At 38.7% G+C, this 13,109-nt stretch overlaps 1 protein-coding gene across 1 annotated transcript in view; it reads right to left on the bottom strand.

The window, feature by feature from the left end:
• LOC126475233 (pentatricopeptide repeat-containing protein 1, mitochondrial) overlaps window positions 1–11,223 on the bottom strand; it is an 80,472-nt gene extending 69,249 nt beyond the window's left edge. Inside the window, exons 1-4 of the mRNA XM_050102910.1 lie at window positions 10,494–11,223; window positions 10,265–10,405; window positions 9,671–9,842; window positions 9,094–9,242 (exon numbers count right to left, since the gene is read on the bottom strand). Of these exons, the coding sequence (XP_049958867.1) occupies window positions 9,094–9,242; window positions 9,671–9,842; window positions 10,265–10,405; window positions 10,494–10,865 (834 nt within the window). The 5' untranslated portion in view covers window positions 10,866–11,223. The remainder of the gene's footprint in view (window positions 1–9,093; window positions 9,243–9,670; window positions 9,843–10,264; window positions 10,406–10,493) is intronic.
• Window positions 11,224–13,109: the final 1,886 nt, after the last annotated feature.

Raw genomic sequence — 13,109 nt, forward strand, 5'->3', positions numbered from 1 at the left:
GGACAGTGATATGCACATAAGAGGTTAAATTAAAAGAAGAGCTTCACAAAATGCTTAATAATGTACAGAAAAGTAAAGTTAGACTATTTCATCACAATTTTGGAGGAATGAGTAATCCAGTAGAAGAGCTTCTTGCCTGTTTAGGAAATTTACAGCTATGAAAAGGTAGACATTCTGTGCCTATCTAATCACCACATAACCACAGGATTAGAGAAAAGACTGGCAAACCTGACAATGCTTTGCAATTGCTAAATATGCATGGGAATTGGATGTATGCCCTGATCTCCATCTCCCCTCCTCTCTCTGTCCATCTCCTCTTTACCCTCTCTTTGACAATCTCCTCCTCTTCCCCCTTTCTCTGTCAATCACCTCCATCTCCTTCTGTCATTCTGTTCCTCCCCCCTGTCTGTCCATCTCCTTCTCCCCCTCTCTCTCTGCCTATCCCCTCCTTCCCCCTCTCTATGTTAATTTCCTCTCCTCTCTCCGTCCATCTCCTCCACCCCACTATGACTTTGAGCCTTGTTTACTGGTGTTGCAAAAGAAACCTTGATTAAGAACTGAAGTCGTTGAAAATGAATAGTTAAATAGGTTGGAATCACTGGTATACAGATTATGAGAGAGATTTCACCAATTGTTGTATCTCTGAGGGGGGTAGCTTCATGATAGTATTTTGCATGGTTCTAATTGCTTTAATTTGTGAACATGTAGGATTACAAAGTTTTGGATGAGTAAGATTCCATAGTTGTAAGCCATAAATACAACTTTTCTGTTAAAACTGACTGCTAGGAATAAAATGAACAGCACATTGTTGTATACATACATTTTGTTTGAAATTATGTATAAGGAGAATGAATATATCTAGGAGAAACTATTTGTGTAACGGTGGTTTAAATACGCCAATATCATAGTTAAAACTAACTGCGCGGAAAAGAAATGGGTGTGCATATTTGCACAACACAGTCGTTTTTCTTGGAGTCGATTTTAACAGAAAACCTGTCCATTGATGTTTAAAAAATTATTTCCCTCTATCTGTCTCAATGTTTATTAGAGTATTTTGGAGCAAACTGAAATAAATTAACCAGGAACTTTTTGAAATTTTTGTTAACAATGTTTGCCTATTACATCTTACAAATGTTTAAAAAAATATATAATCTATGGCCGTCCAAACTTTATGAATATTGTATAAAATTTGAAGTAAATCGGAAAAGAAATTTTAGAGATTTTTGCTAACAATGTTTCCTCTTTATATATTACATATATATTACATATATATTTATACATAATATGTATTTATGCCTGACTGAGCATTTAGTAATTGTGTAGAAATTTGAAATAAATTGGTCAGGAACTTTTTGATTTCTGCCAACAATTTTCTCTTTTATATAGATTATAAATATTTATAAACTATACATATTTAAAATATGTAGCACATCTCCATCTGAACATTTATTAGAGTATTGTGTAAAAATATGAGGTAAATTGGTCAACAACTTTTCAAAATTTTTGGTAACAATATTACACTACATGTTGTCTTTATATAGTAGTATAGCTTACTACCTTACTTATGTTGAAGTAATAAGGGAAAAGGAGGAGTTGTTACATATATTAAGACAGAACACAAGTTCAAACAGTGAGATATAGATTTTGACGTGATCAACACACAGAAATGTGTGCTTAGTACTAAAATATTTTGCTTTTAATTGTAACTGTATATTGATCTCCATTGGTAAATTTGAACTGTTTATGAGGAATTTGTATTCCCTAATATAACATTCATCAGACATCAGCATGTAGTTAATAGACTGTGGTGATTTCAATGTAGATTATCTGAAGGAGTCTGATACACAAAATGATCTGGAAACCATATTTGTATCCTACAATTTAATCTCAGTGACTGACTTTCCAACATGGAGGGACAGAGACAATAGGACCCTAATTGATAATGTTTTCTTTGATGCTCAGAGCAAGAAAATAATTTTATACCCTGCAACAAAAGCTCTCTCAGATCTTGATGCAAAGTTGTTTAGGATAAATGTGGTGGTGGCTTACAGAATAATACTCCTCAGTGGAAATCAGTTACAGTAATTAATGACTTCAGAACAAATGTTTTTAAGACTAGTTTCCAAGAGATGATCTGGGATGAAATTTATAAAGAACCAAATACTGACACAAAATGTACTCTGTTCCATGATAAATTCAAATCCCTGTATGAAAATAGCTTTGCACATGGACTAGTCAGATAAGATATAGAACAGCAATGTAAAAAGAAAAGGAGGCATGGATCATTAACGGTACTAAAGAATTTTGTGAAAGGAAATGGGAATAGATCTGTTGGCATGAGAAAGTAGAGATCCTGCAATTTTTGTGTAACCCAAAAACTACTCAAAATTACTAAGAAAAGTCATTAAAAATCAAAGAACATGCACATTATGTCACAAATCAGTAATCCCGACAACAGGCTTAAGACTATATGCAATGTAAGGGAAAAAGATACAGGATAACCGGCCAAAGACCAGAATAATGTCACTATTGAATAAAATGGAAGGACTATAAAATTCAATCCTATGAATATATCACCAACTTCTCCCACTGAAATTAAGAAAATTATCTAGCTATTCTCTTAAAAATTAAATCTCATCTGGATTTGATTGTGTTTCCAACATAATACTAAAGATTTGCTCTCATGTGATAAGCCCTGTCTTATCTGAAATATGTAATGCATAACTAGCTCAAGGGATTGTTCCAGGGAGACTGAAATATGCCATTGTTAGGCCCACTCTATAAGAAGGGTGATAAAAGAGTAGTCAATAACTACCGACCTGTTTCACTACTTGACATAATTTTCCAAAATTTTTGAGGTGATATATTTTAGAATAATATTCCACCTGAATAACAGTAATATCCTCAATAAATTATAGTTGGATTTCAGAAGAGATTCTCTAGTTAGTGTTCTATTTACATGTTCACTCACAAAATTTTTCAAGTGATAAATAATAAAACAGCATTGGTTGGTGTTTTCTTTTATTTATCTAAGATGTCTAACTATGTGAATCACAATATTCTCCTAGATAAACTATTGTTTTATGGAATTGATGGTGTAGCTAGGCAACAGATAATATCATATCTAACCAGTAATTCAACCAATGTAATGCGGAAGAGAGTATAATGGCTATGATACACAAGTAGGTGTGGCAACCATTAAAACAAAGGCTTTTTTTGTTTGATGAGACCTTTTCACAAAATTTTGATCTCCAACTTCCTCCCCCAAATGCAAAAATATTCTGTTGATGCCCACCTACACAGGGAGAAATGATCATCATAATAAAATAGGAGCAATCAGAACTTGCATGGGAATATTTAAGTGTTTGTTTTTCCAGTGCGCTGTTCAACAATGTAATGTTAGGGAAATAGCGTGAAAGTGGTCTGATAAAGCCCTCTACCAAGCACTAAAGTGTGAATTGTAGAATAGTCATGTAGATGTAATCAGTGGAGAAATCACATATTGGGTTTCCCAAGGCTCAATCTTATGTCCACCATAGTTCCTCATATATGTAAACAATCTTCTGTTTAATGTACAACAAGCAGAATAAGTTTTTTTGCGGATAAGACTAATACTGTAATCAGTCCAAGCATACATACAGCAACAGAAGAACTGATACAAAATGTTCTTAGAAGTGTCATTGACTAGTTTTCTACAAATGGTCTCACTCTCAAGTTTAAAAGTACACAACACATTCAGTTTTGCGCACCTAGAGGTACTACACCAATGATAAGTGTAATACATAGTGAGGAAATAATCAATACAGTGGAAACTACAAAAATTTTTGGTGTCCATATTGAAGAGAATTTAAGGTGGAAAAAGCACATTTTGGAACTTCAAAAACAATTTAGTTTAGTTTGTACTTAGAATCACTGCAAATCTTGGGGGGAGGCAAATCAGTATGTTGATGTATTTTGCATATTTTCAGTGAACAATGTCATATGGAATAATGTTCTAGGGTGACTCATCTTTAAGAAGGGAAGTCTTCATCGCTCAAAAACAAGCTGTAAGAATAAGATGTGGTGCTCACTAACTAATATCTTGTTTAAGGGGTGGGGCACTCTGATCCTAATGCTCCACAGTATATTTACTCCCTCAAAAGTCTGTTGTAAATAACCCACTGCAATTCAAAACGAACAACGAGGTACATAATCACAATAAAAGAAGAAACAATGACATTAATCATTCCACATTAAGATTGTTCTTGGCACGAAAAGGGGTGCACAATACTGCAACTAATATTTTTGGTCACTTAATCAGTGATATAAAATGCTGATTTACAAATTAATAAAGTGACTCACCCCACATCATTATGATTTATCATTCAAATGATCCATGGAACATGAAACAAGCTAGATGACATGACGGAAAATGTTGCTATCCTTTCTTCCTGTACTGGGATGCCTGAAATATTATTATCCTATATGACAGTAAGCAATTAAGTATGCCGAGTTTTGGTGTATCATTTGTGCTAAAAAGGTAAAACTGGTTTTAACACCACAACACTTTACTGATCATGGTTCTGTTGAAGATTTTATGCCCTTGCCTTCCACCAACTTCTGCACTAACTTATTCAGCCAGTTATAGGGAACACAAAGGAATTACAGACATTGGCTGCAAGTGGGCATTGATTTAAATCAATGGGGAAAGTTGAAAATTAGTGCCAGACTGCAATTTAACCCAGGTCTCCAGCTTATTAGGCAGATGCTCTGACCACTGAGCCATCTGGACACCATGGCAATCACAACTGCATGCCTTCTGTCAGAGCCAGATTCTCAGCTGATCCACATACTTGCCAATTATCCTCATTACTCACAGCATTTTGCTGATTCCTGTAAGAGTTTGAGCCATGTCTGCATCTGCACTTTAGAGATCACTGGCTGTCTTCGTGTTAGTTGTACATAAGTGATGTCTGTTCTTCTGAACACATCTGAAAGCCCAGACATCACGTGTATATTTACAGGGGGCCTAGTGTAATGTGGATTGTGAAACATTGTGCAATTCAGTAATTCTCACTTAACAAACATTGTCCAAGGTTAAAAAATCCTACAACTGACCAGGTTGAAGTCCAGACCTTCGGATCCACAGTCAGGCACTTAACTGTAGAGCCACTGAGCTCCTGTCATTCGTGCTACAGTATATTCTTACAACTTTCTCCCTGTTTATTCAGCTTTGGATCCTTTCACATCTAAGGAAAATAGGAAATTTGTAGATGCAAAATGTTTTGGGTCCAATGCTGGGACTGTAGCTTGTGTACAAGGGATCAACCTTTCCATAATTGTACTCTATGTCTGGAATATACTCACCGGAAATATGCTGTGCCAAGTGTGATGACCTGAGCAGGGACTTCTGTTAAAAAACTGGTGCATTATTGACCTCAATACATTCTCTCACTGGCAAGCCAAGAATATTTCACCTTGTATTACAATTACGCTTTGGCAGAATGTAGTACCCCCCTCGCCAGAAAAAGAAATTTATTGAGTGCAAGAACATATATTCATGAGTACCTACCCATGAAGAAAACATTATCAGCTAGCTATACAGTATTTTGAACTAAGATGCATAATGAAATAGCAGATGTGTGACAAAACCAGAAGCACAATCTTTTGGTGGGTGAGTTGCTGCATCAAAAATTACCCATAGAAATTCAGGAAATAGATCAGACCTCAAACAGACATTTAAAAATTGTACTACAGTCATCTCAAATTCACCTGAAATAGAGGGCAAGTCAAACACGAGCAGAAACACTGGAGACTTGTGGATTATCTTGTCACATAGCTTAACCCTATATCAAATAGTGATTCCATACCATTCTCTTTATTATGAGTTACTCCTTTCCAAGTGATTGTTGCTAGTTGGGTTTCGGGCAGCCAACATCTAGCTCATTATTAACATCTGCAAATACTGTTTGTAGAGGATTAACCATATAGCTAACAAAGTCTTTCTTATCCATTCATTAAAATAACACTAATAGTAATATGATACAGTAATTTTCAAAAGAATTCCTTGGAGAAATGTTTATTATTAAAAACAGCAATAATTTTCATCACAAGCAGTGGTGTTAGTCTGAATAGTGACTGGATTTCGATGCTAAGAAGATGCGTACTAGTTTTCCTTTGTGGGATGATAGCAATAACAGATGACAGCAAGCGACATGGCCAATTGCACTTGAGTTTCGAAACATTTGACATCATACTTCTGCATGAGAGCTACTAGAAATGAAATTTTACTTCAGTCAGTAGCAAGCTAGGACATGAAATGGACCTTCATGGATGCTACAACCCCCACTGAAAATGTCATCTACAAACAGAAATGAAACACGTGTTTCTCCAAGAAAGTACTAGAAACAAGGCCCTCTATTATATTCATATATATTATCACGTGAGAAATGTCATACTACAAATGCAAACGATTCCCGGTTCAGCCATCTTTTTGTCTTCTCCTTTCTCTGATAATCAGTTTCCAACCTTTGGCAGTGGTTGTGTATGTGGTAAAATAGAAAAATGTAACGTGAAAAAACTTCCACCTTGTTCCAGTTTGAAATGGGTCTCTGACCTAGTTTTCAGACTGGGTGAAGACAAGTGTACACATCCCTCAAGAACATAAGGCTTACATAAATCAAGAACTGTGGTGTCACTGCCAACTTCTGAGTTAACAACAGCATTACTTTCAATATATTACTCTGTAACTCCAGCCACTCTGTTTTCTACTGACACATGACCATTTCCTCAGGCACAATGTTGTCATATTGACAGGGTAAAACATTTTATCACACCTATTATCTTGCAAGCCTGACTACTTGCCCATTCCTTGATTCTTCTGAACCCTAGAAGCCCCTTCAATCCACAACGAAAAGGATTTTTTGTATGAAATGGACAATTTTCTCTGCCATGTATATACATCTGATAGTCGGGGCAATCAGAGATTCAGAGTACATTTCATCAACTGCATCAACTTTAATGTCTTCACTATCTCATTCAGCTATGTATTACAAGCAGTAGTTTCAAATGGAGGGTAATACCAGTGACAAAGCCAAGAGAAACATTTGTGCAGTGAATAGCTCACACTATCCTTGATGTTGCCTATCTTGCACATGGACTACTCAGTTTGTATATTTTGCTTATTTTTTTCATAGTTCCACACAACTTCTTCCTGTTTTCTTGATTGATCTGTGTCCAGTTTTTCAAGGCCTATCCACTGTGCCAACTTATAACTAAATCTGAGGGAGGTGCGATGGGGAGGTTCCCTTGTCAGGCACATTTTTTGCTTAGAGCACAAACAACATGCCTGTTGCCCTTTAAGTGAGGAATACATGATCAGAAAATGGCTACATAATATGTTTAAAAAAGGTCACTACCACTTCTGCCAGCTTAACTTCATATAGTGATTAAAACTAAGAATCTTGAAAAATTTCCACAACTGGAATAGTAGACTGATAAAAGCGTCAATGACTCATTTATCATCTAATTTAACAAATTAGATACTATTATAACACACACTTTTACTGTCATTGCAATGATGAAAATGCTGGTTTGAGGAATGCACATAATTTGCAAAATGGCTGTACCAGTATTATCTGATCCTTAATGTGTCTTGTCATTTGACTATATCAATGAACACACTTAACTCATATGTTTGCATCACTATTTCAATAACACAGAGAAAAGAGAAGCAGTTGTATTAACATCAAGAGCTCAGATAGAAAACTATTCCCAAGCAACGAAGGGAAAGCTGAAAGACTCAAGCAGTATGTAGAGGGTCTATACAAGGGAGGTGAACTTGCCAGCAATATTATGGAAACAGAAGAGGGCACAGATGAAGATGAGGTGGGAGACATGATACTCTGAGAAGAATCAGACACAGCATTGAAACACCTAAGTCGAAACAAGGTCCTGGGAGTAGACAACATTCCATCAGAGCTACTGACAACCTTGGGAGAACCATACATCGTAATTCTTCCAGCTGATGGACACGATGTATGAGACTTGCGAAATACCCACAGACTTTAAGATCAATAAAATAATTCCAATTACACAAAAAGCAAGTGTTGACAGATGTGAATATTAGTGAACTATCAGTTTAATAAGTCATGGTTGCAAAATACTATTACAAATTCTTTACAGAAGAATGGAAAAACTGGTAGAAGCTGAACTTAGAGAAGATCAGTTTGAATTCCGGAGAAATCTACGAACATGTGAGGCAAAACTGACCCTTGCATTTCTCTCAGAATATAGGTTAAGGAAAGGCAAACCTAGGTTTATAGCATTTGTAGACTTACGAAGTTTTTGATAATGTTGACTGGAATACTCTCTTCAAAACTATGAAGGTGGCAGGGGTGAAGGCTATTTACAGCTTGTACAGTAACCTGTCCCCAATTTTATTCAATCTGTACAATTAGCAAGTACTAAAGGAAACCAAAGAAATTTGGAGACAGAATAAAAGCTTAAAGGTTTGCTGAAGATATTGTAATTCTGTCAGACAGGGAAAGAACTTGGAAGAGCAGTCGAAAGGAATGGATGGTGTCTTGAAAGGAGGATATAAGATGAATGTTAACAAAATCACAACAATGATAATAGAATATAGATGAATTAAATGAGGTGATGTTGAGGGAACTAGATTAGAAAATGAGACACTTAAAGTAGTAGATGAGTTTATCTGTTTGGGTGGAAAATAATTATTTTGATGGCTGACGTAGAGAAGATACAAAATGTAGATTGGCAATGGCAAGAAAAGCATTTCTGAAGAAGGGGAATTTGTTAGCATCGAATATATAGAGTTAACTGTGAGGAAGTCTTTTCTGAAAGTATTTGTATGGAGTGTACCCATGTATGGAAGTGGAACTTGGGCGATAAACAGTTTAGACAAGAACAGAATAGAAGCTTTTGAAATGTGGTGCTACAGAAGAATGCTGAAGATTACATGGAGGCGGCCCGTACTGAACAGAATTGGGGACAAGAGAAATTTGTGGCACAACTTGACTAGAAGAAGGACATATTCTATATGTCACTAGGTCTAGCAAATTACCACTATTGGCACTTAGTATTAACACTTACCAAAATAGCATGATGAAATCCAGCATTTTTATCAGAAATGCAAGCTTGGAGAAGATTGTTAAAAGTGTCTTCTTTTACTGCGTACTGCTTATCAGTCATTTCATCAAAAATACTGAGTGCTGTGATAAGATCGCCGCAGCGTCCAAATGCTACATGGGCATGAATTTTAAATTATTGAAAATGTGTATGTTACGAAACAGTTTTTTAAAAGTGAATATAACCTACAAATGGTAAAAGTTATGTATTGGACCCCCTCTTGCGCTTTTCAATATGTACACATTAGGCTTCGCTACCGATCAATTTTTCTGTGCTCACATTCTTTAGCCTTGTTAACTCACAAATAAAAAGCACCTTCCAACCCAACATAAACCTTGGACTGCACTAAAAATCAGTTTCCCCATTGCAACAAAGATTTCTGGGATGGTCCAATATGTAACTGTAACCCTAAGAATATCTGAAGTAATAATTTACAGAATATTTACATAATGCCTAATGATTACTGTAAATGATGTTATCTTCCTTGCTCCTTCTATTGACTACCATGAAGTCACTTTCTGTTGAGTGAGACTTAACAAACCTTTAATCATTGCATGATAATTCAGGATATTTGGCTGGATACCCTTCTCTAGCATCAACTGGCGCAAGTTAGTTGCACGTTTCAGACTGTCTTTGGGGAATGGGCTATTTGCACATGCATTGAAGAGAGAGGTATACACAGGCGCGGTCACCTTAAGTCCCCGCTTTTTCATCTGAAATCACAAAGAGATTTTATAATTGAATCTGCTCCTCAGAAATGATATGCAAAGGTGATATAAAAAGAGAACAGTATAGTATGACTTCATAAATATAAAACTATAATTACGTTTGTCAAAATCAAATGTAACTCTTGTTCTGAGATTCATATCAGAAGCCTAAACAAATTATTTGTCCTAAAGAAATATTTTTCTAGGCAAAATATTTCGTCAGGGAGATTCTTTTTTGTAGTGTATGACAAGATATTTCCAATTGGATAGGTAGAACTCTGGAAGGAGTTGCCACAAATGTTTTTTTTCTGTTAGGTGTACTGGTCATTATAAATGTCATTACCACAATTACTGGAAATAGCCTACTCGTTCCTCTTAATATTTATGTGGATATAAAGAAATAGCTATGAAATTACACAAATACATACTTGGTTATACAGATGAAATGCTTTCTTCGAATAACCAGCATGTGCACAAGCTGCAATAAGTACAGTGTAAATGTAGTACTCAGGCTTGACGTTATCTTCTTTCAACATTTTTGTTTCCAAGACACTAATGGCTTCTATTAGCTGTAAAATAAAAGAAAATGCATCAAACTACCATACCTTTTTAAGGTAGTATCAACGCAGTTAAGAACAAGTATCACAGTTTGCTAACATTTCGTTGCTCAACATATTGCTGTATAAGATTAAGGTAATACTTCTGACTTCTGCGCCGAGGAATAATTTTAATACTGTCAAATCTGCCACCCTCTTCGACATCTGTTGTGGCATCTTGCTGTAGAACGTTCTCGAGGTCTGCAGATAATGTTCCAAATGTGTCCGGATCATCTACAACTCTTAGTGACCGTTTGTAAGGAGTCGTTTTACTCTTCATCCGTGCACTTGATTCCGTATCTTCAAAACGCAGTCCATTATTATTAATTGAATGTGTTGCTGGGATACACAACCTTTTCAAAACGCTGAATCTGCGTCCGTCGTTGATCAGCATTGTTTCTATCAAACGTTTACCCAATGAAACGCAAGCCATATTTACAATTGAATACAATGTAACACTCAGGACAGAGCAGAAATCTAAATTTCACTTATCACCTCATCACAACACATCCAAGACACTCAACCCAGATCAAAACAAAGCGCTTGTTATTGTTTACATCCTTCGTCACTGCAGCCAACTTAAATTCTGTAACAAACGAGTTCTTGCACTGGATATAGCAAACAGTTCGATGATTTGTCTCCATTCTTATACACAGAATAGAGATTAGAGACAAGAGCCAGTCCACATCAGTCTGTGTAGATAGATGCAATAAATCATCGAACTTCACCGCAGTAAAGCCGGGTTCCCACACGCAATTAGAGTGTTGTCGTAGTGGTATCTGCAGCGGCACTCCAGTAATACACTCCTGGAAATTGAAATAAGAACACCGTGAATTCATTGTCCCAGGAAGGGGAAACTTTATTGACACATTCCTGGGGTCAGATACATCACATGATCACACTGACAGAACCACAGGCACATAGACACAGGCAACAGAGCATGCACAATGTCGGCACTAGTACAGTGTATATCCACCTTTCGCAGCAATGCAGGCTGCTATTCTCCCATGGAGACGATCGTAGAGATGCTGGATGTAGTCCTGTGGAACGGCTTGCCATGCCATTTCCACCTGGCGCCTCAGTTGGACCAGCGTTCGTGCTGGACATGCAGACCGCGTGAGACGACGCTTCATCCAGTCCCAAACATGCTCAATGGGGGACAGATCCGGAGATCTTGCTGGCCAGAGTAGTTGACTTACACCTTCTAGAGCACGTTGGGTGGCACGGGATACATGCGGACGTGCATTGTCCTGTTGGAACAGCAAGTTCCCTTGCCGGTCTAGGAATGGTAGAACGATGGGTTCGATGACGGTTTGGATGTACCGTGCACTATTCAGTGTCCCCTCGACGATCACCAGTGGTGTACGACCAGTGTAGGAGATCGCTCCCCACACCATGATGCCGGGTGTTGGCCCTGTGTGCCTCGGTCGTATGCAGTCCTGATTGTGGCGCTCACCTGCACGGCGCCAAACACGTATACGACCATCATTGGCACCAACGCAGAAGCGACTCTCATCGCTGAAGACGACACGTCTCCATTCGTCCCTCCATTCACGCCTGTCGCGACACCACTGGAGGCGGGCTGCACGATGTTGGGGCGTGAGCGGAAGACAGCCTAACGGTGTGCGGGACCGTAGCCCAGCTTCATGGAGACGGTTGCGAATGGTCCTCGCCGATACCCCAGGAGCAACAGTGTCCCTAATTTGCTGGGAAGTGGCGGTGCGGTCCCCTACGGCACTGCGTAGGATCCTATGGTCTTGGCGTGTATCCGTGCGTCGCTGCGGTCCGGTCCCTGGTCGACGGGCACGTGCACCTTCCGCCAACCACTGGCGACAACATCGGTGTACTGTGGAGACCTCACGCCCCACGTGTTCAGCAATTCGGCGGTACGTCCACCCAGCCTCCCGCATGCCCACTATACGCCCTCGCTCAAAGTCCATCAACTGCACATACGGTTCACGTCCACGCTGTCGCGGCATGCTACCAGTGTTAAAGACTGCGATGGAGCTCCGTATGCCACGGCAAACTGGCTGACACTGACGGCGGCGGTGCATAAATGCTGCGCAGCTAGCGCCATTCGACGGCCAACACCGCGCTTCCTGGTGTGTCCGCTGTGCCGTGCGTGTGATCATTGCTTGTACAGCCCTCTCGCAGTGTCCGGAGCAAGTATGGTGGGTCTGACACACCGGTGTCAATGTGTTCTTTTTTCCATTTCCAGGAGTGTATATCAGCAGCTTCGTGCGCCATCGCACACATTTCATCACGTCATCGATTGAACATGAGGCCACTTTCAGAGACGCGAAGGATCCCATACATCTCTCCAGGACAGGCCGTACCGTCCGCCCGATGCACAGGAATACACCGCGGACGCCTTGAACGTCACAAGATGATCGAAACTGTCTTCTGACAATTCTCTCCCGCACAACAGCCTCCCAGTACTTTTTTTTATCGTTGGGTTTGGTCATGGTGGACGTCACATGACATCCGGTCAAGTTAGTTTGTTGATCCTTCCACTCAGTTTTTTTTTATTAGAGAGACCAACCAGCTTTCTGACCGAACACGCTGAGATACCGTGCCAGCTGTACATTGGATTACAGGAGCACGCCACAACTCCCAGTTGCACATGTGAACAAAGAGTTTCCAGTGGCGACACTCAAGTGTTGCAACTTTTTTCGTG

This window comes from Schistocerca serialis, chromosome 4, assembly GCF_023864345.2.
Source record: "Schistocerca serialis cubense isolate TAMUIC-IGC-003099 chromosome 4, iqSchSeri2.2, whole genome shotgun sequence".
Taxonomy (NCBI): domain Eukaryota; kingdom Metazoa; phylum Arthropoda; class Insecta; order Orthoptera; family Acrididae; genus Schistocerca; species Schistocerca serialis.